Below are 26,815 nucleotides of genomic sequence, written 5' to 3'. Positions count from 1 at the left end.
TAAATGCGCCAAATAATTATCTTTGGCATATTGCATATTGTTATGAAGGTGTCTGTTACTACATTATATATATACTTGCAGTGTGTATATAAAACATTGATGGAGGGTTTTGAAGTTGTCTTAGAGGGCTTTGAAGGCTGACACACATTAACCGCATCTTCCAAGCGTTTTTTTAATCATTTTTAAAATAAATTAGACATATATGTTCTTGACTCTCATAATGATTGTGAACAATAGGCAAAATTCGGGGGAAAAAGTGCAGTTCGCCTTTAAGAGGACATGGACACGAAGGCTGATGTCTAACTACATTTCTTTCCATCACCTCCACTGAAGCAATAAGTGGATTAATTTGCTGACTTAATTCCTATGTTTTGCGATAGATATTAACAAACATTGTGCTCGCTGGTATTTTACTTCTAATTAATTTAAGTAAAACCTTTCAATGCATTTACACACACTATTCAATGACCAATAAAGATTCTTTGAAGTCTGTGAAGTATAAAGATTCTTTGAAGTCTGTGAATTAGTAGTCTTTACAAGTCACTCTTATCCCCTGCAGAAGTGCCACTGAGGGCCTTCAGAAAGCAGCCGATACAAACATCCCAGGGGACAACAGCCCATCTGTAGCAGAGGACCCCCTCCCAGCATCGGTCCAACCTCGCTCCACAGCACCCCCTCTGGAGTCCCAGAGCTCCACCGCTAAATCGGAGGTTAACCCCGCTTCTCCGGTGGTCCTCCATCATATCGAGAGTGCCCTGATCCACTCACAGCAGTCTGCCAGTTTGTCAGCCGCTCAGCCCAGTTCCACACTTACCCCCAGCCTCACTCACTCCAACGCCCCCAATCTCAGCAAGACCCAAGGCCGGGAATCCCCCAAAGCGTCAGCCGCGGAGCCACCCGGTCCAGCCCATCCTAAGAAGCCATGTGGCAGCCCGGTGAACCATAACAACCGGACCATCGGCCAAGATCTTGTTATTGGGGAGCTGCAAACCAATCAGGACAAACGCAGAAACAGAGCCGTGTCTATAGAGGTAAGTACCGTATTTCTCGGACTATAAGTTGCAGTTTTTTTCATAGTTTGGCCGGGGGTGCGACTTATACTCAGGAGCGACTTATGTGTGAAATTATTAACACATTACCGTAAAATATCAAATAATATTATTTAGCTCATTCACGTAAGAGACTAGACGTATAATATTTCACGGGATTTAGCGATTAGGAGTGACAGATTGTTTGGTAAACGTATAGCACAGGGGTCGGCAACCTTTACCAGTCAAAGAGCCATTTTGACCAGTTTCACAAATTAAAGAAAACAATGGGAGCCACAAAAATCTTTTGAAATTTAAAATGAAATAACACTGCATACAAAGTTTTTTTTTTGCTTTGTGCTATGTTTAAACCAAGGGTCTCAGACACGCGGCCCACACCTTAATATGAAAATTGAATGTTAGTGCGGCCCGCGAGTTTTATATGAATGTCGCTTGACAGCGTCATACTTGTCAACCCTGCCGATTTTTCTGGCAAACCACAAATTTCAAGGCAACTATTCTCTCGGACGTTCCGTGATGGTACAGCATTTAGCGCCTATTACAACCAGCGTGCCGGCCCTGCCACACGTAGTATGGGGTTTCTGCTTGCTCACGTAAGCGACAGCAAGGCATACTTGCTCAACAACCACACAGGTTACACTGACGGTGGCGGTATAAAAAACTTTAACACTCTTACTAATAATGCGCCACACTGTGAACCCACACCAAACAAGAATGACAAACACATTTCGGGAGAACATCCGCACCGTAACACAACATAAACACAACAGAACAAATACCCAGAATCCCATGCAGCCCTGACTCTTCCGGGCTACATTATACACCCCCGCTACCAAACCCCGCCCACTTCAACCGACGCACGGAGGGGGGGTTGATGTGTGAGGGAGCAGGGTTGGGGTGGGGCCGGGGTTTGGTGGTAGCAGGGGTGTATAATGTAGCCCGGAAGAGTCAGGGCTGCATGGGATTCTGGGTATTTGTTCTGTTGTGTTTATGTTGTGTTAAGGTGCAGATGTTTTCCCGAAATGTGTTTGTCATTCTTGTTTGGTTTTGGTTCAAAGTGTGGCGCATTATTAGTAAGAGTGTTAAAGTTGTTTTATATGGCCACCGTCAATGTAACCTGTGTGGCTATTGACCAAGTATGCGTTGCTGTCACTTACGTGTGCAAGCAGAAGATGCATACAACAAGAGGCTGTGCTGGTACGCTGTTTGTACAGATTGTAGAGGGCGCTAAATGCTGTATCTTCATGGCACGCCCTTATAATTATTATTAGGGTGAAATTCGGAGAATATTAATCCCGGGAGTTTTCTGCGAGAGGCACTGAAATCCGAAAGTCTCCCGGGAAAATCGGGAGGGTCGGCAAGTATGCAGCTGAGCCGCATCAGAGTGATCAAAGAGCCGCATGCGGCTCCGGAGCCGCGGGTTGCAGACCCCTGGTATAGCATGTTCTATATGTTATAGTTATCTGAATGACTCTTACCAAAATATGTTACGTTAACATACCAGGCACGTTGTCAGTTGGTTATTTATGCCTCATATAACGTACACTTATTCAGCCTGTTGTTCACTACTCTTTATTTATTTTAAAATGCCTTTCAAATGTCTATTCTTGGTGTTGGCTTTTATCAAATACATTTCCCCCAAAAACGTGACTTATACTTAGGGATGATACTCGAAACCGGTTTTCCCGGTTGTTCGATAAGAAAAGAACCGAGTCCTCGCACTCGAATCCCTTTTTGAGAACCGGTACCCGTTATCGAGACCACTATAGTAAAGAAAAAGAGTTGGTTCTTTATTCGAATCCCTGGGAACGAATCCCGTCCCGACCAGAAATGCCCCGTGAGACATCACAAGAAATGACGTCACGTAGCTCAGTCATTAGGCGCAGATAGGGAAAGCAGGAAAAACAATGGACCGGAAAAAGCGCTCCAAGGTGTAATAAAGTTAAAAACAAAAGGTATAATCCAATGAATAACTTTACTGAGAGATTTGAGCAGGGTACAAACACATGACCAACACTTTTATGACCAACCGGAAACATAGCAACCAGGCTAGCAACGCACCTCCTTTACGGCAGCTGTCGCAACGTTCTTAAAGCAACCGCAGCACATACATATATATACAACATATATCTCCCTTTTTTAACTTTTCTTTCCTTGTAAACAAAACAAAATCACACTGTATATGTGTTGTCTGTCTAATTATAAATAATGCAGACGAGGCGTGTTGGCTGAGTTCTTGACTTTTACTTTCACAGCGTGCTCATAACCTCATTCTTAGCTGCCGGGTGGTGACATGCAACAACACTTCTCGGCGCTACCGCGCATGCTCGTCACTCCCGCTGCATGCTGGGTAATATAGTTGTTATATTCCCTAGCTCATAACATCACATCTTTCCCCCTATAAAGAAATAATGTTAACTCAATAAAGTGTTATTTCTTTTTTTAGCTTTAACTTTTCATTGTTTAGCATTGTAACCACATTTGCAAACAACTTTTCTCTTCATAGAATTTTCTTTCAATAAAGAAATAAAGTGCAAAAATGTCAAAGCATCATAACAAACAGTTATGTCAAATAGCAGCAGAAGTGCACTTTTTGGAGAGTTGTATTATTTTCAGTTTTGTGCCCAAGGGACTGATTTTATTTAACACTATATTATTATTTATACACCTATAGTGATCACAGAGACAGGTTGTTTTTGTGTTACTGTATATATTTGTTTTTCTGGAAAAATCCCATTTAATATACTTTGGGTAACAACAGTCAATATTTATTTATTTAATTTTAATTTTTTAGGGGGGTAACAGTCAATATTTATTAATTTATTAGATTTTATTTGTTTCTTATATAATAAAAGTGAGCTTTTTGTTAAACCAAACATTGTGGGTTTTTTTCCATATACAACAACCTATCTGGACTCGATAAGAGAATCGATAAGGAATCGGTTCGATAAGAGGATTCGATAATAGGCTCGAACTCGATAATTTCTTATCAAACATCATCCCTACTTATACTCCAGTACGACTTATATATGTTATATATGTTATTTTCGGCCGGTGCGACTTATACTACGGAGCGACTTATACTCTGAAAAATACGGTATAGTCCGAAGTCAAGGTTAATGGTGACTGATGATGATTCTGATCTACATTTAACACACTTCCTTGTGGTCGAGATAAGTGTTTCTAAGTGTTCCTATTGTTGGGCCGTGAGCGCCATCTGAAGGGTGGTCAAAAGATGTCTGTTTTTAGCTGCGATCCGTATGGGCAGCATACTTGCCAACCTTGAGACCTCCGATTTCGGGAGGTGGGGGGCGGGGCGGGCGGGGGGCGGGGCGTGGTTGGGGGCGTGGTTAAGAGGGGAGGAGTATATTTACAGCTAGAATTCCCCTAGTCAAGTATTTTATATATATGTATATATATATATATATATATATATATATATATATATATATATATATATGTATATATATATATATATATATATATATATATATATACATATATACATATTATGTATATATATATATATATATATATATATATATATATAAGAAATACTTGACCTTCAGTGAATTCTAGCTATAAATATATATTTATTTTATTATATATATATATATATATATATATATAAGAGAAATACTTGAATTTCAGTGTTCATTTATTTACACATATACACACACATAACACTCATCTACTCATTGTTGAGTTAAGGGTTGAATTGTCCATCCTTGTTCTATTCTCTGTCACTATTTTTCTCTCTGATGATGCATTGCTGTGTGGCACGCACAAAAGTGCCTTCATCAAATGCACTAGATGGCAGTATTGTCCTGTTTAAGAGTGTTTACGGCAGACGAACTGCTTTACGGTAGACGAAAACGTGACTGCTGTTGTTGTGTGTTGTTACCGCGCTGGGAGGACGTTAATGAAACTGCCTAACAATAAACCCACATAAGAAACCAAGAACTCTCCCTCGATCATTCTACAGTTATAACGTGATTGGGCAGGCACGAGTCCGCTTTCCCACAATATAAACAGCCTGAATTTTGGGAGATTTTCGGGAGAAAATTTGTCCCGGGAGGTTTTCGGGAGAGGCGCTGAATTTCGGGAGTCTCCCGGAAAATCCGGGAGGGTTGGCAAGTATGATGGGCAGCTGCGGTACTCAGTTGTAATACACTTTTCCACCACCTGTGGCAGTAATGATGTCAAACCATAGTTGTGTATGGCCAACTCGGTTTCAGGCTAGCTCCTCAATGATTGGTCAAAAGTTACACAGACTACAAGGCGTAGTGACTTGTTACTAACATCGCTTTCCCCACAACCCGGAAAGAAGACAAGTACAGGAAGTGAAAGTGCGTCAAATACGGTCGCAAAATTCAACTTTGACGAACTAAAAGCATGTTTTATTGTAAGTTTATGAGCTGGAGTATGTTCAGATCTACAAACGTTTGTACATATAGACTCATTACTTTGGTTTATTTCCTCAGGAAAAAGTAAAGTCAAAATGACAATAATTGGTAGAGATGTCCGATAATGGCTTTTTTGCCGATATTCCGATATTGTCCAACTCTTAATTACCGATTCCGATATCAACCGATACCGATATATACAGTCTTGGAATTAACACATTATTATGCCTAATTTTTTTGTGATGCCCCGCTGGATGCATTAAACAATGTAAGAAGGTTTTCCAAAATAAATCAACTCAAGTTATGGAAAAAAAATGCCAACATGGCACTGCCATATTTATTATTGAAGTCACAAAGTGCATAGTTTTTTTTAACATGCCTCAAAACAGCAGCTTGGAATTTGGGACATGCTCTCCCTGAGAGAGCATGTGGAGGTTGAGGGGTTCGGGGGATAGCGGGGGTGTATATTGTAGCGTCCCGGAAGAGTTAGTGCTGCGAGGGGTTCTGGGTATTTGTTCTGTTGTGTTTATGTTGTGTTACGGTGCGGATGTTCTCCCGAAATGTGTTTGTCATTCTTGTTTGGTGTGGGTTCACAGTGTGGCGCATATTTGTAACAGTGTTAAAGTTGTTTATACGGCCACCCTCAGTGTGACCTGTATGGCTGTTGACCAAGTACGCCTTGCATTCACTTTTGTGTGTGAAAAGCCATAGATATTATGTGACTGGGCCAGCACGGAAAGGCAGTGCCTTCAAGGTTTAATTGGCGCTCTGTACTTCTCCCTACAGCGGCGTTTTAAAAAGTCATACATTTTACTTTTTAAAACCGATACCGATAATTTCCAAAATTACATTTTAAAGCATTTATCGGCCGATAATATCGGCAGTCCGATATCATCGGACATCCTTAGTCCTTGGTAGCAGTCATGTCGCCTGTTGTTTAGTTGGCCACGACTCTGTCTCAAACAAACTAAATGGCAAAGTCATAGAGCAGTTCCTTAAGCGCAAAAAATTAAAAAGTTAAAGTACCAATGATTGTCACACACACACTAGGTGTGGTGAAATTTGTCCTCTGCATTTGACCCATCCCCTTGTTCACCCCCTGGGAGGTGAGGGGAGCAGTGAGCAGCAGCACTGGCCGCGCCCGGGAATCATTTTTGGTCATTTAACCCCCAATTCCAACCCTAGATGCTGAGTGCCAAGCAGGGAGCTAATGGATACCATTTTTATAGTCTTTGGTATGACTCGGCCGGGGTTTGAACTCAGGTTCTAACATTATAACAGCATTTAAATGCCAGAGAAAAGAGGAAATTCATCATAGGTCACCTTTAACAATTTAACAATAACATACAATTCTAAATGTATAAAAAATGAATAACTTGATTGTTGGTTTAATTATTTCAAAACCGTTTGTTTGCATATTTTTCCAGTTCATGTGGAGATGTTAATGAGGTGAAATTCTTAAGGCAGTCCGTAATGCTCCTGAGGCTGGAGGTATAATTGGAAAGGCTGCTTTCCTTTCTGTTGTTTTTATCTCCATAGGCAGCAGAGAAGGAGTGGGAGGAGAAGAGGCAGAACATGGGTCAGTATGATGAAAAAGAGTTTGAGAAAATTCTTCAAGAGGCTGAGGCCAACATGACAAAAGGACTTCCCAGTCCAGATGGGACGTCTAATCCCGGGGTGCTGCCTGCAAACGCCCAAAGCCCTCTACAGTCCCCAACAGGTCTCTTTCAACATAATGCATTATCCACATGTGTACCTCATTAACTCATTTCTGTCACGTCTCAGAGCCCCGGCGTGAGCCTCTGTCGGACAAAGCATCCAAGAAAGTCCCGGAGAAACTCCCAAAGCCAATGCTGGAGAAAGCTGCCAAGCCCGTGCTGGATAGACCCTCCAAGACTTCCCCCAAACCTGCGTCCCCCGACAGTTCTCACAAGCTGGCATCTGAAAAGGCCACCAAGTCCCCGCCACCACCACCTCCCAGGAAGACCTTCACCAGCTCCAGCTCAGGGATGACCACCACACGGTGTGGGGAGGTGGTGTACACCAACAGGAAAGACTCCGCGTCAGCTCAGGTCAGTCCGGCCATCGGAAGAATGTTGTTCGTCTTGAACTACTCCTTTGGTAATCTCTATCGCTCTTTCTTTCAGGAGGGTGAAGACGATGATGTATTTCCTGTTGCCCAAATCAAGCCCACCAAAGCTGCACCAACAGAAGCCAAGAATCCCGCAGCCCCAACTCTCGTTGTTGCCTCTTCTGCCAGGGATGAGGAGGATGAAGGTGACAAGATCATGGCAGAACTTCAGGTGGGCTGCGCACACACACGCACATAACTGTTTCTTGGGTGGGGGATCTGCCGGGTTGATTCCGCACTATGGTAGTGGGTCGCCTTTCCTTTCCTGTTGGTTCTTCCCTCCTCATGAGCGGCAAAGGATGGCTGCTGGCAGCTGACAAAAGGAACCATTCGAAATCAGTTTTTTGAAGACCTTCCTCCCCCAATTCCTTCCCCTTGCACCTCTCTGCACGTCCCCAGGTTTTCCAGAAATGCACAGTTCAGGAGGTAGGGGTGCAAAACGTGGTGGAACCCACCACTCGAATTGAAGCCCAAATAAGAGAACTAAGAACAGGGCCCGTGCTGCCCGTCAAAGAGAAGAAGGTAACGTCTGTGCCTGCTGCCGCCTCACTGCCTGCCTCTACATCTGAGCCACCTCACGACTGACTCCTAACACTGAAACTTTTAACCTCCGAGCTGTTCCTCTGTCTCCTTCCTTCTTTGGATGCACTGCTTGAACCACCTCTTAGGAATAAGTCTGCATTTCAGGAATCCTCCGAACAAAATGGACACCAGCATGTTGTGTTTTGCTCTCACTTTTACAAACAAATAAAATCTTGTGCACGACCTTCCGACAGACACTGGAATTGTTTTACTTTACTTGGTGTCGCTTTAAAAAAAGAAACATAATTCCAGATTAGTAAAACAGATAATTAACGTGACTGCAACCTTAAAGAGGTCCCAACTTTTCTTACCTATTGGTACCTGTTTTTCTGTGTTTGGACCACATAGGTCTCGAAAATTATACAAACCCTGTTTCCATATGAGTTGGGAAATTGTGTTAGATGTAAATATAAACGGAATACAATGATTTGCAAATCCTTTTCAACCCATATTCAGTTGAATATGCTACAAAGACAACATATTTGATGTTCAAACTCATAAACATTTTTTTTTTTTTGCAAATAATCATTAACTTTAGAATTTGATGCCAGCAACACGTGACTAAGAAGTTGGGAAAGGTGGCAATAAATACTGATAAAGTTGAGGAATGCTCATCAAACACTTATTTGGAACATCCCACAGGTGAACAGGCAAATTGGGAACAGGTGGGTGCCATGATTGGGTATAAAAGTAGATTCCATGAAATGCTCAGTCATTCACAAACAAGGATGGGGCGAGGGTCACCACTTTGTCAACAAATGCGTGAGCAAATTGTTGAACAGTTTAAGAAAAACCTTTCTCAACCAGCTATTGCAAGGAATTTAGGGATTTCACCATCTACGGTCCGTAATATCATCAAAGGATTCAGAGAATCTGGAGAAATCACTGCACGTAAGCAGCTAAGCCCGTGACCTTCGATCCCTCAGGCTGTACTGCATCAACAAGCGACATCAGTGTGTAAAGGATATCACCACATGGGCTCAGGAACACTTCAGAAACCCACTGTCAGTAACTACAGTTGGTCGCTACATCTGTAAGTGCAAGTTAAAACTCTCCTACGCAAGGCGAAAACCGTTTATCAACAACACCCAGAAACGCCGTCGGCTTCGCTGGGCCTGAGCTCATCTAAGATGGACTGATACAAAGTGGAAAAGTGTTCTGTGGTCTGACGAGTCCACATTTCAAATTGTTTTTGGAAACTGTGGACGTCGTGTCCTCCAGACCAAAGAGGAAAAGAACCATTCGGATTGTTATAGGCGCAAAGTTGAAAAGCCAGCATCTGTGATGGTATGGGGGTGTATTAGTGCCCAAGACATGGGTAACTTACACATCTGTGAAGGCGCCATTAATGCTGAAAGGTACATACAGGTTTTGGAGCAACATATGTTGCCATCCAAGCAACGTTACCATGGACGCCCCTGCTTATTTCAGCAAGACAATGTCAAGCCACGTGTTACATCAACGTGGCTTCATAGTAAAAGAGTGCGGGTACTAGACTGGCCTGCCTGTAGTCCAGACCTGTCTCCCATTGAAAATGTGTGGCGCATTATGAAGCCTAAAATACCACAATGGAGACCCGCGGACTGTTGAACAACTTAAGCTGTACATCAAGCAAGAATGGGAAAGAATTCCACCTGAGAAGCTTAAAAAATGTGTCTCCTCAGTTCCCAAACGTTTACTGAGTGTTGTTAAAGGGAAAGGCCATGTAACACAGTGGTGAACATGCCCTTTCCCAACTACTTTGGCACGTGTTGCAGCCATGAAATTCTAAGTTAATTATTATTTGCAAAAAAAAATAAAGTTTATGAGTTTGAACATCAAATATCTTGTCTTTGTAGTGCATTCAATTGAATATGGGTTGAAAAGGATTTGCAAATCATTGTATTCCGTTTATATTTACATCTAACACAATTTCCCAACTCATATGGAAACGGGGTTTGTAAATCAAATCATGAAAGCATGGCAAAGATATTTATAAATCATACTTATCCTCTTCCAAATGAGCCTATATTGACGTATTTAGCTTTAATTGCGTCAGCGGATATCTCCATATAAGGTAGGGGTTTACCTGAATAGCTTTGCACGAGTCCGCCATTTTTATTCAGTTGTAGTCTACCGGTATATATGTTTCTGGCCTGAAGGAGGGCTTCTACTCGTAAACAAACCTGCATATTTAGAAAGCAGCTTGAAGATGGTCTGTAAAACAAAATCTTTGCACAAATTTGACCAAAGAACTACATCACATGTTATGTAGACCACAATGACGTGTTTTGAATGTAAAAAAAAAAATCATAATATGACAAGTTTAAGCCAGTGGTCCCCAACCACCGGTACCGGTCCGTGATGCATCTGCATCTGCATCACGTGGTGCAGCTGGTCTGCTGCCGTTCCGCATTCAGTGGAAATTTGTAGTAACAATTTGCAGTCGTGTTCTTACAATATGTGATATTTTTAATGATATCTTACGTTAGCTGTCATTAGCTGACAAGACACAAAGCTAATATGTATGGCCATAGTTGACTTGCCCAAAGCCGGAAGTCGGCAGGATATTATGCTTACAACTAGAGATGTCCGATAATGGCTTTTTTGCCGATATCCGATATTCCGATATTGTCCATCTCTTAATTACCGATTCCGATATCAACCGATACCGATATATACAGTCGTGGAATGAACACATTATTATGCCTAATTTTGTTGTGATGCCCCGCTGGAGGCATTAAACAATGTAACAAGGTTTTCCAAAATAAATCAACTTAAGTTATGGAAAAAAATGCCAACATGGCACTGCCATATTTATTATTGAAGTCACAAAGTGCATTATTTTTTTTAACATGCCTCAAAACAGCAGCTTGGAATTTGGGACATGCTCTCCCTGAGAGAGCATGAGGAGGTTGAGGTGGGCGGGGTTGGGGGGGTGTATATTGTAGCGTCCGGGAAGAGTTAGTGCTGCAAGGGGTTCTGGGTATTTGTTCTGTTGTGTTTATGTTGTGTTACGGTGCGGATGTTCTCCCGAAATGTGTTTGTCATTCTTGTTTGGTGTGGGTTCACAGTGTGGCGCATATTTGTAACAGTGTTAAAGTTGTTTATACGGCCACCCTCAGTGTGACCTGTATGGCTGTTGACCAGGTATGCGTTGGATTCACTTGTGTGTGTGAAAAGCTGTACATATTAAAGGCAGTGCCTTTAAGGTTTATTGCCGCTCTGTACTTTTCCCTACGTCCGTGTACCACTCCGTACAGCGGCGTTTTAAAAAGTCATAAATTTTACTTTTTGAAACCGATACCGATACTTTCCGATATCGCATTTTAAAGCATTTATCGGCCGATATTATCGGCAGTCCGATATTATCGGACATCTCTACTTACAACACTTGGTTAGCGCCTTCTAGACAGCCATTTAAGGTTGCAAACAGTCACTTTAAGGTAATAAAGTAAGCAAAAATAAAATATGCAGGTGTTTTGCAGACTTGTCCACAGTAGGTGCACGCTTCTCTCCTCACTTCACTTGTCATTTTTCTTTGACAGCCTTGCAAAACTTTCACAGCTTCACTTTTGCTCCTCTTGCATCAAATCAATCGACTAAAGTCGCTTTAGTTTTTTGTTGTTGTTTTTTTACACAATTGTTGTATTCAAGCAGTTCACATTCTAACATTTTAAGTACAGAGCAAACCAATAAAATAACCTAAAGTCAACACAGCAGAGTGGTCAGTTCAAGTTATGTACCAATGATGGGAAAGTAATCATAGCAGTGTAGGAAATGACTTTCATGGAATTAAGAAAGATTGGTAACTGGATGATTGTGTAAATTAAATAAACTATACAACAATATTGGTTAAAAATACTGTAATGTTCAGTTCATGCACAAACACCTAACCTAGCAGTTACACAGTCATATAATTTCCTACACTTTTGTAGCAGAACTCAGAGCCCAATCGTGACGGAAAAGATCCAGACACTGATGAAAACGGGAACACTACTGTGCGGCAAAGCCAAGGGGTGCGTACTGTGTTACTTTTGTGTCCCATCGACTTGACTCAATCTTGTGATGTTTGGTTGATTCCAAAGTTTACGCCTTTAAACAGCCCATTTTAACTTTGCAGGTCATTTACTACGTGACTGGAAAGATTCCATCCCATTCGGGAACAGAAGAAACCCATGAACACGGGGAGCCCGCCCAGTCTCCAACACAGGTGTCAAATGTCACTGTTAATGACAATTCTTCAGGCCAACCACTGTCACAGCCTTCCAAGTCACCACCGCCCAAATCTCCACCGCCTATTTCGCCCAAGCCTGTGGGACTGAATGGATTCAAACTGCCCAGGAAGCCCATGAAACGCTCGGCGTCCTTAAAAACTAGCGCGGAGATGGAGAAGGGGAAGAACCTAAACAGAATCAACGCAGAAAAGAAGAGTCCGTTTATTCAGGAGTCGGTTTCTTCCACTAAGAATGTCAATCCTGAGACTGCAGCAGCCGCCGCAGTCAGTACTGCAAGAGTGGTGACCAAACGTCCTGCCCCGCTCCCTCCACTCAGGAGGTCTTCAAATGAGGACAGCAATCCGCCGAAACAAAGCTTGGAGGTGGGAAACGAAGAAGCAAGCTTGAGTCCTGACGCAGGAGAAGAAGCACCACCTCCCCCTGACAACATTGGCTTTATGATCACTAACACTAAAGTTCAGGCGCTGTCTTGTGGCGAGTATCAGGAACTGGTCAATGCCAAGAAAGGAGGCGTCCGGACGGTGACTGTAGGCGATGCCACAAGCCGAGGAAGCGCCTCAGAAGATTCTGCCGTGTCACTGGATAATGGCTTCAGTAAGAAGCCCCTCATCATTATTTTCGACGAACCCATGGACATCCGCTCGGCCTACAAACGCCTGTCCACCGTCTTTGAGTGCGAGGAGGAGCTGGACAGGATGCTCGCAGCGGAGCGCATCGATGAGGAGAGCGAGGAGTCGGACACAGACCGAAGCAGCGGGCTGCAGGTGAAAGACAAAGGATTCGTGGTCGACAGCAAAAAGGTCCGTTCTTCTCAGGGAGACCAAACCAGCCTGTCGTCGTCCTCTTCATCTTTAGTCTCAGAATCGGGAGACAGCAAGCAGGACGGCAAGAAAAAGTTCAAGTTCAAGTTCCCTAAGAAACAGCTGGCAGCACTGACCCAAGCAATTCGCATCGGCACCAAGTCTGGAAAGAAGACGCTACAGGTGGTTGTCTATGAGGACGAGGAGGAGTCAGACGGGACAGTGAAGCAGCACAAAGAAGCCAAGAGATTCGAGATCTCACGCTCAAAGTTCTTAGCGGACACCGTCAAAGCACCGAGCCCGACCCCACTTAAGAGGCACAACTCCGACTCCATCTGCAGGACCAACGAGATACGTAAGAGCACGTACAAGACATTGGACAGCCTGGAACAGACCATCAAGCAGCTGGAGACCACCATAAACGAAATGGGTCCTTGCTCCCCCGAGGAACCTGTTTGCCCTGAGGTGAAAAAGGAAGAGAAAGTCTCGGAAGGCGTTGGGCTGAAGAGGTCGGCCTCTCTGCCTACCTCTAGAGGCTCGGCTCTTAAACTAGCTGGGAAGAGTTCATTCCAGAAGAAGCCTAAACCTGTGCTCCTCCCACGCCCTGTAGTCATCCCCAGCACCGCCAGCACCGCGATCCCTACCCCCAGTGCCCCCATCACCCTCCAGCAGGTCTCTCTCTAGCTCTTGTCGCTTTACAAGGCTTGGGGTCTTTCTCTTTCCAACCTGCCTTACCCACTCAAAATTACCAAACCATTAATCCACTCCACAGGTACTTTGAAGCCTAAAAAAAAGTCCACCTTTGCCTTTCCTCCTGTGAAAATCATGTTGACATGATTTGAGGTGGCATCTTGTTGGGTTCCTGCCTCCAACTTAACTCTTCACTTCATTGCTGAAGGTGTTTCAGCCATTGATCGTCGTAATCTAAGACACTCCCGTGATGATTAATCCTCATGTCTTCATCTTGTTTGCATGTTGAGTGTTTAGTTGTAGGTTGATAATGGCTGCATGATTTTTCTCGGGTGTTTCATGATAGAGGTGTCTCGACTTCTCACTCTTCCTGTGTGCTCTCTCGTTCTTTCCCTTCTTTTGTTTTATCTCTTGTCTTCTCTTTTTCGTTTGGATCCCCCTGCAGAACACCAGTGTCGCTTCCCCCACTAGTCGGATGCCCGTCCCTTCCACGGCGAAGTCCAGGCAGTCGCCAGCAACGACTGACAAAGCGGCGAAACAGCAAAAACTGCAGGATGCTCAAAGGCAGTTCCGACAGGTAGTTTTACTGTAGGGCCTTACCGCAAACTGGAGGACATTGGTTTTAGGGTGAAACTACCAAAGTTGTGGATGTGTTCCTGCGCTTTGACAAGAAGGCATGATGACTGTACTGTACAGTACTGTTTGCTTGTGCATGTCCACACTGCTCATGGTTTTCACTGTGTTGGCGACTAAACATAACTGGCAGAGAAAAGCCCGAGCCATCTGAGGTGTCATCACATCTCCAGTTCCCATCACAGCTGAGTTCCTAAACAGTGTCGCCACCCACTCCCCAACTCCCCCAACTCCCAGGATGCTTCTGTTTCAAACCTCCCTGACTCTTACACTGTGAGCAAAACGACTGCTTTGGTCGCTTTTTTTTTAACATCACTGAGACGTTTCCTCACCATGTTCTGATCTCACCATCAGCAGACAAATGCTGTCCCAAATTCCCTCGCTTGCTCTCACGTCCCCCAACCCCCTAACCCTGGAATAACCTCTAAAAACCTTGCCTGTGTCTCCTGAAATGTCTTCCGCAGCCTCTTGGGAGGCTCTAACAGTCCCACTAACAAGAGAAGCTGAAGAGATGTTCCTCCTGTCTAACCTTTTCTGCGTCACGTTTCCCTGGTAACACGTCTCTCTGTTCAGTAGGGGCCAAACAAAGTAGTAATGGTGACACACGACGTATTGACGGGGCACGGTTGAATCAAAGGCAACTGGACGCCACGCATGCAGTTGAAGTCTTCTGAGAAACCAGCTCTGGTTAACCCATTTAAAGGAGTCATATTATGCACTACCCACTTTTTTTTGCCCGTTGGCACCTGTTTTTGTGTATTTGGGATCCCCATAAGTAACCAAATCATTGTACGGGATTGGATAAACCACTTAAAGTTAAAAGTTAAAGTACCAATGATTGTCACACACACACTAGGTGTGGCGAAATTATTCTCTGCATTTGACCCATCACCCTTGATCACCCCCTGGGAGGTGAGGGGAGCAGTGAGCAGCAGCGGTGGCTGCGCCCGGGAATCATTTTTGGTGATTTAACCCCGAATTCCAACCCTTGATGCTGAGTGCCAAGCAGGGAGGTAATGGGTCCCATTTTTATAGTCTTTGGTATGACACGGCCGGGGTTTGAACTCACAACCTACCGATCTCAGGGCGGACACTCTAACCACTAGGCCACTGAGTAGGTGTCCGTTATCTTGAACGCAGTGACGTGCGGTGAGGTTCATGGCTGGTGAGGCACTGACTTCATCACAGTCAGATTTACAAACATATGAACCCTAAAGAGTATCTTATTCACCATTTGATTGGCAGCAGTTAACGGGTTATGTTTAAAAGCTCATACCAGCATTCTTCCCTGCTTGGCACTCAGCATCAAGGGTTGGAATTGGGGGTTAAATCACCAAAAAAATTTCCCGGGCACGACGCCGCTGCTGCCCACTGCTCCCCTCACCTCCCAGGGGGTGATCAAGGGATGGGTCAAAAACAGAGGACAAATTTCATTACACCTAGTGTGTGTGTGACAATCATTGGTACTTTAACTTAACTTTAACTTTACACATACAAACTGCAGCACACAAAAAAGCACATTTAATTAAAAAAACGTTATTATGGTCTTACCTTTACTTATAAATGAAGTCCATTCGCCGCTGTTGTGCTGGATTAATGAACCCCCTGACGGGAGTGTTATATCAATTAAAGCCCTCACTTAAACTTTCCACGTGCAAGATTGAATCTATTTAAAAAAGTGTAACCGAGGGTTTATAAATGTCGCCTATACTGTATGAAACTACAAAATAAACACGGAGGCTCCAGTTTACACGAGGACCACTTTATTTACCTTCTTTCAAAAACTTCCGCTCCACTCCAACGTGTCATCACTTCCGCTCTTAGCGCCTTCAAAATAAGAGCTCAAGGCATATACTGTATTACAGTGCATAACAGGAACTTAACATCACAAAGAGGAAAGCCCATAAAAATAGGTTACAAAAGTTATTTAATAAGAAGCCAAAAAGTGCAAAAGCAATAATGTTCGTGTTGGAGGAGTTGTGAATTAGGTACACCTGCAGTCTGCAGGTGTACCTAATGTTGTGGCCCTGCAGTGATTCACAACTCCTCCAACACGAACATTATTGTTTTTGCACTTTTTGGCTTCTTATGAAATAACTTTTTTAAATAGATTCAATCTTGCACGTGGAACGTATTAGTGTGGGCTTTAGTTGATATAACACTCCCGTCAGGGGTTGCAATCTACGGTCATCTACAGTCATTTCCATGAGATTATTTTCTAATATAAGTGTTTTGGCCCACTTGCAATGACTATAACATATTGTTATCCATGAGCTGTGTACTAGTATTATATGTCTGGGTGGGGGTCCTACTTTGGAAATAATTTGTACCCCTTTCAGATATCGCATTTAGTTCCCACCTAAACATTCACATGTTGCACAATGAGATGTAAACATGGGATCATGTGTACATTCCTGTAACTTTCCGTTTGTAAAATATATCTTTATTAGTATTTATTTAATATAATAACATCATTTTATGATTACGGTTCGGGGTCGGTGAATGCGCATATGAAACTGTTGGGGTTCTGTACCTCCAACAAGGTTGAGAACTAGGGATGTCCGATAATGGCTTTTTGCCGATATCCGATATCCCGATATTGTCCAACTCTTTAATTACCGATACCGATATCAACCGATATATGCAGTCGTGTAATTAACACATTATTATGCCTAATTTGGACAACCAGGTATGGTGAAGATAAGGTACTTTTTTTTTAAATTAATAAAATAAGATAAATAAATAAAAACATTTTCTTGAATAAATCAAATCAAATCAAATCAACTTTATTTATAAAGCACATTTAAAATTTACCACAGGGGTAGCCAAAGTGCTGTACAATGAACAGGTTAAAAGATAAAACGAGTACCGAGCAAACACAACACAACACAAACAGAACACGATAAAAAATAAATAATTAAAATAGAATTAATAAAAACATAAAAACAGGATCACAGCAGGTGTATTATGGGGCGCCATTGCAGGATGGATATCACTCAGTGTTAAAAGCCATGGAATAAAAGTATGTTTTTAAGAGAGATTTAAAAACAGGAAGAGAGGAGGCTTGTCTAACACTCAGGGGTAGGTCGTTCCAGAGCTTGGGAGCAGCAACGGCGAAAGCTCTGTCACCTCTAAGCTTCAGCCTTGTGTCAGGGACCGTCAACAGCAGCTGATCGGCTGATCTTAAGGATCGGGTGGGGCAGTAAGGCTGAAGGAGGTCGGAGAGATAGGTTGGCGCGAGGTTGTTTAGACATTTAAAAACAAATAAAAGGAGTTTAAAATGTATTCGGTAACGCACAGGGAGCCAGTGAAGGGACGCTAAAATAGGGGTGATGTGCTCACGTCTGCGGGTCTGTGTTAGCAGACGAGCAGCAGAGTTCTGCACGAGCTGCAGGCGGGCGAGGGAGGCCTGGCTAATGCCAACATACAGGGCATTACAATAATCAAGACGAGTCGAGATAAAAGCGTGGATTAATTTCTCAAGATCATGTCTTGATAGAAGCGGTTTCACTTTCGCTATTTGGCGTAATTGATAAAAGCTTTTTTGAACGACGCTGCTGATTTGTTTTTCGAATTTAAAATCTGAGTCAAACTTTACCCCCAGGTTTGTGACACAGTCGCTGAGATACGGGGTCAGAGTGCCGAGGTCAACGTTGGGGGAGGGAGAGCGACTTGGACCGAACAACATAACTTCTGTTTTATCTTCATTTAGGCTCAGGAAGTTAGCTGAAAGCCAGACTTTGATGTCGTGCAGGCAGTCAATAAGACGTTGAACCGTGTTATTTTGTGCCATGGGAAAATAAATCTGGCAATCATCGGCATAAAAATGAAATGCAATACTGTACTTCCTAAAAATAGAACCAAGGGGGAGAAGGTAAAGCGCAAATAAAATTGGGGCAAGGATTGAGCCCTGGGGGACCCCATGTGGTAAAGGAGCTGTGGACGACATAAAACTGTCTACTTTTACACAAAAACTCCTGTCGGTTAGGTACGACCGGAACCAGTTGAGGGCGGCACCCTTAATGCCCACACAGTTCTCAAGACGAGTGATTAAGGTGGCGTGGTCGACGGTGTCGAACGCAGCAGACAGATCTAAAAGCACCAGGACAACATATTTACCAGAATCAGTGGACAGGAGGATATCGTTAAAAACTTTTAGAAGCGCTGACTCTGTGCTGTGGAGGGCTTTAAAACCGGACTGGAACAGCTCAGTGATACCATTATCCTCTAAGAAGGGCAACAACTGACTGTAGACAACCTTCTCTAATATTTTGGAAATGTATGGAAGATTAGAGATAGGTCTGAAGTTAGAGAGGAGAGAGGGGTCGAGGCTGGGTTTTTTAAGTAGAGGTCGTACCACTGCATGTTTAAACTCTACTGGAACTATTCCAGAAGAGAGGCTACTATTGATAATGTTAAGGACACTTGATCCAATAGTAGCAAGTACCTCCTTACACAGGCGAGGTGGGAGGGCATCTGCAGGAGAACCAGAGGGCTTCATATGACTAACTGTGTCACTTAAAAAAGAAAAGGACACCGGCTCAAACTGATGGAAAACAGAAGAGAAATGCAGAGGAACAGAAGGGTCATATGAAGGCTGAGATAGACTGGCTCTAGTTGACACAATTTTGTCAGTGAAAAAATGGAGACAATTTTCACAGAATTCAAAAGAAGCATCAAAACCAGCAGATTTGGGAGCATCAATGACAGTGTTAATAGTTTTAAACAGAACTCTGGGGTTGTTACAGTTAGAAGATATCATCTGAGATAGATATATATTCATTTCTGCTTTTACAGTCATCTGAAAGGAAAACAGGCTTTCTTTAAAAATGGCAAAGGACACATGCAGCCTGTCTTTTTTCCATTTTCTCTCTGCTCTTCTACATAATAAAAAAGAAAGTAAAACAATATAAAAACAGTTACATAGAAACTAGTAATTAATGAAAATGAGTAAAATTAACTGTTAAAGGTTAGTACTATTAGTGGACCAGCAGCACGCACAATCATGTGTGCTTACGGACTGTATCCCTTGCAGACTGTATTGATATATATTGATATATAATGTAGGAACCAGAATATTAATAACAGAAAGAAACAACCCTTTTGTGTGAATGAGTGTGAATGGGGGAGGGAGGTTTTTTGGGTTGGTGCACTAATTGTAAGTGTATCTTGTGTTTTTTATGTTGATTTAATAAAAAAAACAAAAAACGATACCGATAATAAAAAAACGATACCGATAATTTCTGATATTACATTTTAACGCATTTATCGGCCAATAATATCGGCAGGCCAATATTATCGGACATCTCTACAAAATACCTTAAAATATGTATATTCTCACTAATAACAACTGCACTACTATATGAGTACGTATTTTCTATTGTTTCATTGAAAATAAAACTGCAAAATCTATTTGGCTCTCATCTGTTTTAATTATGAGACACAATTGTGTCAAAGTCATGATTTTTTTTTTTCATGCTTGAAGTAAGAAATGATTACTTTAAAAAGGTAGTTTTATACTTGTGAGTGTTGATGACACAGCTTTGCAACAGTTGATATTCTAGTTTCAAGCATGTTTTACTCAATATAGGTCATCAAATCTCAGCAACAAGCTGTAATATCTTACTGAGATCATTTAGGACCAAAACCCTTAAAACAAGTAAAACACTCTAACATAAAATCTGCTTAGTGAGAAGAATTATCTTATCAGACAGAAAATAAGCAAATATCACCCTTATTTGGGATATTTCATCTTAGATTTCAGTTTTTGCAGTGTAATAATATGACTCCATTAATGCGCCTTATATATGAAAAAAGATAGAAAATAGACCATTCATCGGTAGTGCGTCTTATAATCCGGTGCGCCCTATGGTCCGGAAAATATGGTACAAACAACTCATAATATGACCCCTTTAAAGCCTGGTTCCCACTTTCTTGACAAAAATGAGGCCAACGCATGATTTAAAGCCATTTGTGGTTGATGTTTACAGACAATGTGTCATTCTACTATAACACCGCTTTCTAGGGATGACACTTGTTTTGAAGCTGAAGCAAACACAAGTGGCTCAGGTCGGACCTCTCCAGCATACTTGCCAACCCTCCCGATTTTCCCGGGAGACTCCCGAATTTCAGTGCCCCTCCCGAAAATCTCCCGGGGCAACCATTTTCCCGATTTCCACCCGGACAACAATATTGGGGGGCGTGCCTTAAAGGCACTGCCTTTAGTGTCCGCTTTTCCTCCATACAAACAGCGTGCCGGCCCAGTCACACAATATATGCGGCTTTTACACACACACAAGTGAATGCAATGCATACTTGGTCAACAGCCATACAGGTCACACCGAGGGTGGCCGTATAAACAACTTTAAAGGGGAACATTATCACAATTTCAGAATGGTTAAAACCATTAAAAATCAGTTCCCAGTGGCTTATTATATTTTTTGAAGTTTTTTTCAAAATTTTACCCATCACGCAATATCCCTAAAAAAAGCTTCAAAGTGCCTGATTTTAACCATCGTTATATACACCCGTCCATTTTCCTGTGACGTCACATAGTGAAGCCAACACAAACAAACATGGCGGAAAGAACAGCAAGCTATAGCGACATTAGCTCGGATTCAGACTCGGATTTCAGCGGCTTAAGCGATTCAACAGATTATGAATGTATTGAAACGGATAGTTGTAGTGTGGAGGCAGGTAGCGAAAACTAAATTGAAGAAGAAACTGAAGCTATTGAGCCATATCGGTTTGAACCGTATGCAAGCGAAACCGACGAAAACGACACGACAGCCAGCGACACGGGAGAAAGCGAGGACGAATTCGGCGATCGCCTTCTGGTATGTGTTTGTTTGGCATTAAAGGAAACTAACAACTATGAACTAGGTTTACAGCATATGAAATACATTTGGCAACAATATGCACTTTGAGAGTGCAGACAGCCCAATTTTCATCAATTAATATATTCTGTAGACATACCCTCATCCGCGCTCTTTTCCTGAAAGCTGATCTGTCCAGTTTTGGAGTTGATGTCAGCAGGCCAGGGAAGCTAGGGTCGATATTCTTCTCTTGATCATCTTCGGTGGCATAAGGGACGGTGTGAGCCAAGACATCCAGGGGGTTTAGCTCTCTCGTCTGCGGGAACAAACTGCCGCCATTGCTTGCCGTGCTACCGAGGTCCTTTGTCCCTGAATTGCTCACACACTCCGGCAGATTCAATGGGGGTCTGGCGGCAGATTTCTTTGACTTTATCGTTGGAAATGCATCTGCTTTGAGTGTCGCAGGATATCCACACATTCTTGCCATCTCTGTCGTAGCATAGCTTTCGTGGGTAAAGTGTGCGGAACAAACGTCCAATTTCTTGCCATTTTCGCATCTTTGGGCCACTGGTGCAACTTGAATCCGTCCCTGTTCGTGTTGTTACACCCTCCGACAACACACCGACGAGGCATGATGTCTCCAAGGTACGGAAAACAGTCGAAAAAACGGAAAATAACAGAGCTGATTTGACTTGGTGTTTGAGAAAATGGCGGATTGCTTCCCGATGTGACGTCACGTTGTGAAAGGCGTTTAATTCGCCAAAATTCACCCATTTAGAGTTCGGAAATCGGTTAAAAAAATATATGGTCTTTTTTCTGCAACATCAAGGTATATATTGACGCTTACATAGGTCTGGTGATAATGTTCCCCTTTAACACTGTTACAAATATGCGCCACACTGTGAACCCACACCAAACAAGAATGACAAACACATTTCGGGAGAACATCCGCACCGTAACACAGAACAAATACCCAGAATCCCTTGCAGCATTAACTCTTCCCATACACCCCACGCCCTTATCTCCCGAATTCGGAGGTCTCAAGGTTGGCAAGTATGCTTTCCAGCGAAGTCCTCCACCCACATGGAACTTTGACGTCCAGTTGCCTCGGATTGTGTGTAGGAGAAGATATGTCGCCGTTCGATTCCCACTCCTACTTGACGCTGTCGTCATAAACCAATAGAAACATTGTGTTCAGTCACTGTTATTTGTACGTGTGTCTTTTTTTGGTGTGTGTATTTTTTTCATTTGACGACCACTATGTGTTTTGGCATCTGTGTTCGCAGGCTAACGGAAGTACTAAAAGAGTGGGAGGGGATCATAAAACGACTTCCCCCACTGTCTCTAAAATCCCCGCTTTTTACCCTAGCGCGACTAAGAGCACCTCAGACGCCTGTAATCCCACTAACGCCCCGCCCTCTTCCAAGTCCTCTCTGCCGTCCCCGCACGGCGCTCGCCCCGCCGCCCCCCACCCCTCCCACATCCCCTCCCTGTCTAACGGGTGTCTCAAACCTCCCTCGCAGCACGCGGGCAAAGCCCTGGCCTTCTCCGCGCAGGCCCAGAACGGTCGCGTGCATTCCTCCTCCTCCTCCTTCTCCTCTTCATCCTCCTCTTCCACCCCCTCCCCTCTGTCGCCCACACCCGTGGGCCCGGGCGGGAAGAGCATCCGAACCATACACACCCCCAGCTTCACCAGCTACAGGGCCCACAACGGCAACGGCGGCAAATCCTGCATCCCGACAACCTCCACGGCGAAGGACGCTATTTAGAACCTGCTACCCTCTTCAAGTCATCTGGGTTTATTTTCTAGGAATTAAGTGAGCCCACTTCCTGTCTTATTTTTCACTGACCATAGTTTTTAACACAATGTGGCGTTTAAAGTCTATTTTTATTCTGGTTTTTAACGATATATATCTGGCAGACGGTGTAGAGATTGTCTTTTATTTTTCATACCAGAGCTTTTGGATATGCATAGTATATTTAACGCCCTAGCCCTTGTAAATGCCTTATAAAGCCACTTTAATGACTACTTTCTCATCAACCCTCAACTGCCAAGATCGAAAATGGGAAAAAAAAAAAAAATCAAGTGACGCCCTGAGTAATAACAAGCGTGCCTATTTGCCAAACCACACCTTTTTCGGGGACTTACCGTCGTCGGTAATGTAAACAATGGATCACTCCTATAGCAAAGTCAACGCCTCTACTAAGACAGTAAGTAGTTTTCTTAACATACCAAAGTTTGTTTGTATGCATGCCTATCGGGTATTTTAGGAGAGTGCTGTAAAAAATAAAAAATAATGTTTGCACAAAGTGACGTTGTAAATAGCTGTCGGGTTGTTGTTATTTTTTTTTGTAAAGCTTTAAGTCATATCACCATGTTGTCAACAGCTCGTGCTTGTAAAGCATCAAGCTTCCATATTTGGGTTTTCTGATTAAATGGCTTTACCGTGTTTAAAAATAAAAAATGTGTGTGTGCTTTTATTCATATCCAGTAGTTCACTCTTCGCACCAAAGACTTCTGCAAGGACATTTACTGGTAAGAAAACCATCAGGAACAAACGGGTGAGTGGATGTTGGAACTGTACAAATTGGATAAGAAATGCTACGATATAAATCCTTTGGTTTTTGCCCTCTAAGTCCTCCTCTGTTCAATGAATTGTTGTCTGAGTTTGTAAACATTAAAGGGGAACATTATCACAATTTCAGAATGGTTAAATCCATTAAAAATCAGTTCTCAGTGGCTTATTTTATTTTTCGAAGTTTTTTTCAAAATTTTACCCATCACGCAATATCCCTAAAAAAAAGCTTCAAAGTGCCTGATTTTAACCATCGTTATATACACTCGTCCATTTTCCTGTGACGTCACATAGTGATACCAATACAAACAAACATGGCACATAGAACAGCAAGCTATAGCGACATTAGCTCAGATTCAAACTCGGATTTCAGCGGCTTAAGCGATTCAACAGATTACGCATGTATTGAAACGGATGGTTGTAGTGTGGAGGCAGGTAGCGAAAACGAAATTGAAAAAGAAACTGAAGCTATTGAGCCATATCGGTTTGAACCGTATGCAAGCGAAACCGACGAAAACGACACGACAGCCAGCGACACGGGAGAAAGCGAGGACGAATTCGGCGATCGCCTTCTAACCAACAATTGGTATGTGTTTGTTTGGCATTAAAGGAAACTAACAACTATGAACTAGGTTTACAGCATATGAAATACATTTGGCAACAACATGCACTTTGAGAGTGCAGACAGCCCAGTTTTCATTAATTAATATATTCTATAGACATACCCTCATCCGCGCTCTTTTCCTGAGTGACGTGTTGACAGCCTGTTCACACGTCCGCTTTCCCACAATATAAACAGCTGATGATCGAGGGCGAGTTCTTGGTTTATTATGTGGGTTTATTGTTAGGCAGTTTCATTAACGTCCTCCCAGCGCGGTAACAACACACAACAACAGCAGTCAAGTTTTCGTCTATCGTAAAGCAGTTCGTCTGCCGTAAACAGCAATGTTGTGACACTTTTAAACAGGACAATACTGCCATCTATTGTACATGCATATGTGACCCACCCATAATGTGTCACATTTTTGTGTTGATTTATTTATTTTATTTTGTGGTTTGAATTCGTTTTTGGAGCTGTCATTACACATTTATCAGTATTCATAGGGGGCAGTAGGGCGTTTTTCCCCAATTGAATGCTATCACCTGCAGACCGGAAGTGTCTTGTCATTCTGATGAGAGCGACCAGTCTGTGAACAATTGAAACGTCCTGTGTGCTTTTTTCCTCCTGTATAACAGGCTAGTTTTGGTGAATCAACTCACTGAATAATATCCATGTGATCTTTATAAGTTTAAGTACACATTCTGATGGTAGAGCCTAACTCTAAAGTGTTTGTGAGTTGTGGTTTGTATTTGTGAATGAATCCAGTGCACAGCTGCAGTAATCAATACAAAAAGGCGACGTGAGTATGCAATGTTTATGTAGGAACTTCTGATCCTAATGGCTCCTGTGATAGTGTTTACTCACATGGCTCCTCTGTACTCAGCCATGCAATCATTGGTCCATATAGTTGCATATATGTGTGTGTGTGTGTGCTCTGGCAATGCTTACTTCATGGGGACATCGCTCTGTCTACACACTCACCTTTAGGAGACCTCTGATGGTATGGGGACAAAAAAAACAGGTCCCCTAAAGGGAAACCTTTTTAAATGATTCTGAGGATTATGTCATATTTAACTTGAACTTCTTTTTTTTTTTTTGTGTGTGTGAATTATGCAAAATTATTTAAATTTGGTCCCCATGAACCAAAATAACTCTTTTTCCCCAGGGTCCCCAGTAAGAATGAGATCCAGAGATTTAAAGATGTGTATGAGCTAACTGGGCAGTGGCCATTTTACCAAAAAAAAAAAAAAGTATGCCTCCACAACCTGTAGAAAGGGTGGTCCTCACAAGTGATGATCAAAAACTTGGTCCCCATTCCAAATAATAACCTGTGTGTGTGTGTGTGTGTGTGTGTGTGTGTGTGTGTGTGTGTGTGTGTGTGTGTGTGTGTGTGTGTGTGTGTGTGTGTGTGTGTGTGATAATGGCGGACATGGGTCACCAGGGTATTGTTTTTAAGTCTGTAAAGCACTTTGCATTGCATTTCTTTTATGTATGAAAAGTGCTTTATGAATAAAGTTTGATTGATTGATTGATTGATTGATTGATTTAAAAACGGTTGAAAAAGGTGGACTGTGAAAACTTTCCAGCAAGAGGTGAAAATAGGGCTTTGGAGAACCGGGAATTCCTGGAATTTTTTAGAACTTGGAAAATGGTAGTTTGATTGTCAAAGGTGAGTGGAGTGTGGAACAGTTCCAATCGGGTGGGAATTGTGCAAGTTCGAAAAATGGCCAAATCATTTTCAATTGGAAAAATGTCCCGGAAAACCAGGAATTCTGGGTAATAAGAGATATTTTTTAACATTTGGGTGGGGGCGGTGAGCACAGGATTCCTGGTCGAGCCGAACGTTTTGATACTTGAACGGGTGAAAACTTTTGGGCTGTGGCCTCCGGCAAACTCACTGTATTTTTTGGAGTATAAGTTGCTCCGGAGTATAAGACGCACCTGCCGAAAATGCATAATAAAGAAGGAAAAAAAACATATATAAGTCGCACTGGAGTATAAGTCGCATTTTTGGGGGAAATGTATTTGATAAAACTTAACACCAAGAATAGACATTTGAAAGTCAATTTAAACTAAATAAAGAATAGTGAACAACAGGCTGAATAAGTGTAAATTATATGAGACATAAATAACCAACTGGTATGTTAACGTAACATATTATGGTAAGAGTCATTCAAATAACTATAACATATAGAACATGCTATACGTTTACCAAACAATCTGTCACTCCTAATCGCTAAATCCCATGAAATCTTATACGTCTAGTCTCTTACGTGAATGAGCTAAATAATATTATTTGATATTTTACGGCAATG

At 42.6% G+C, this 26,815-nt stretch overlaps 1 protein-coding gene across 11 annotated transcripts in view; it reads left to right on the top strand.

Moving 5' to 3' along the window:
- LOC133609842 (sickle tail protein) overlaps positions 1-23,788 on the top strand; it is a 264,761-nt gene extending 240,973 nt beyond the window's left edge. For 6 of the 11 annotated variants that reach the window (XM_061965837.1, XM_061965840.1, XM_061965846.1 and 3 more), the window contains 9 exons: positions 560-1,031; positions 6,995-7,175; positions 7,241-7,527; positions 7,603-7,758; positions 7,986-8,108; positions 12,086-12,166; positions 12,271-13,857; positions 14,321-14,452; positions 22,610-23,788. In XM_061965837.1, coding sequence (XP_061821821.1) covers positions 560-1,031; positions 6,995-7,175; positions 7,241-7,527; positions 7,603-7,758; positions 7,986-8,108; positions 12,086-12,166; positions 12,271-13,857; positions 14,321-14,452; positions 22,610-23,092 — 3,502 coding nt within the window. In that variant the 3' untranslated portion in view covers positions 23,093-23,788. The remainder of the gene's footprint in view (positions 1-559; positions 1,032-6,994; positions 7,176-7,240; positions 7,528-7,602; positions 7,759-7,985; positions 8,109-12,085; positions 12,167-12,270; positions 13,858-14,320; positions 14,453-22,609) is intronic. The other 5 variants (XM_061965843.1, XM_061965839.1, XM_061965848.1 and 2 more) reach the window with 5 other exon arrangements.
- The last annotated feature ends 3,027 nt before the right edge of the window (positions 23,789-26,815 follow it).

This window comes from Nerophis lumbriciformis, linkage group LG07, assembly GCF_033978685.3.
Source record: "Nerophis lumbriciformis linkage group LG07, RoL_Nlum_v2.1, whole genome shotgun sequence".
In the NCBI taxonomy this organism is placed as follows: domain Eukaryota; kingdom Metazoa; phylum Chordata; class Actinopteri; order Syngnathiformes; family Syngnathidae; genus Nerophis; species Nerophis lumbriciformis.
Note: the sequence above shows the minus strand (reverse complement) of the source record. Positions and strands in the feature narration are given on the sequence as shown.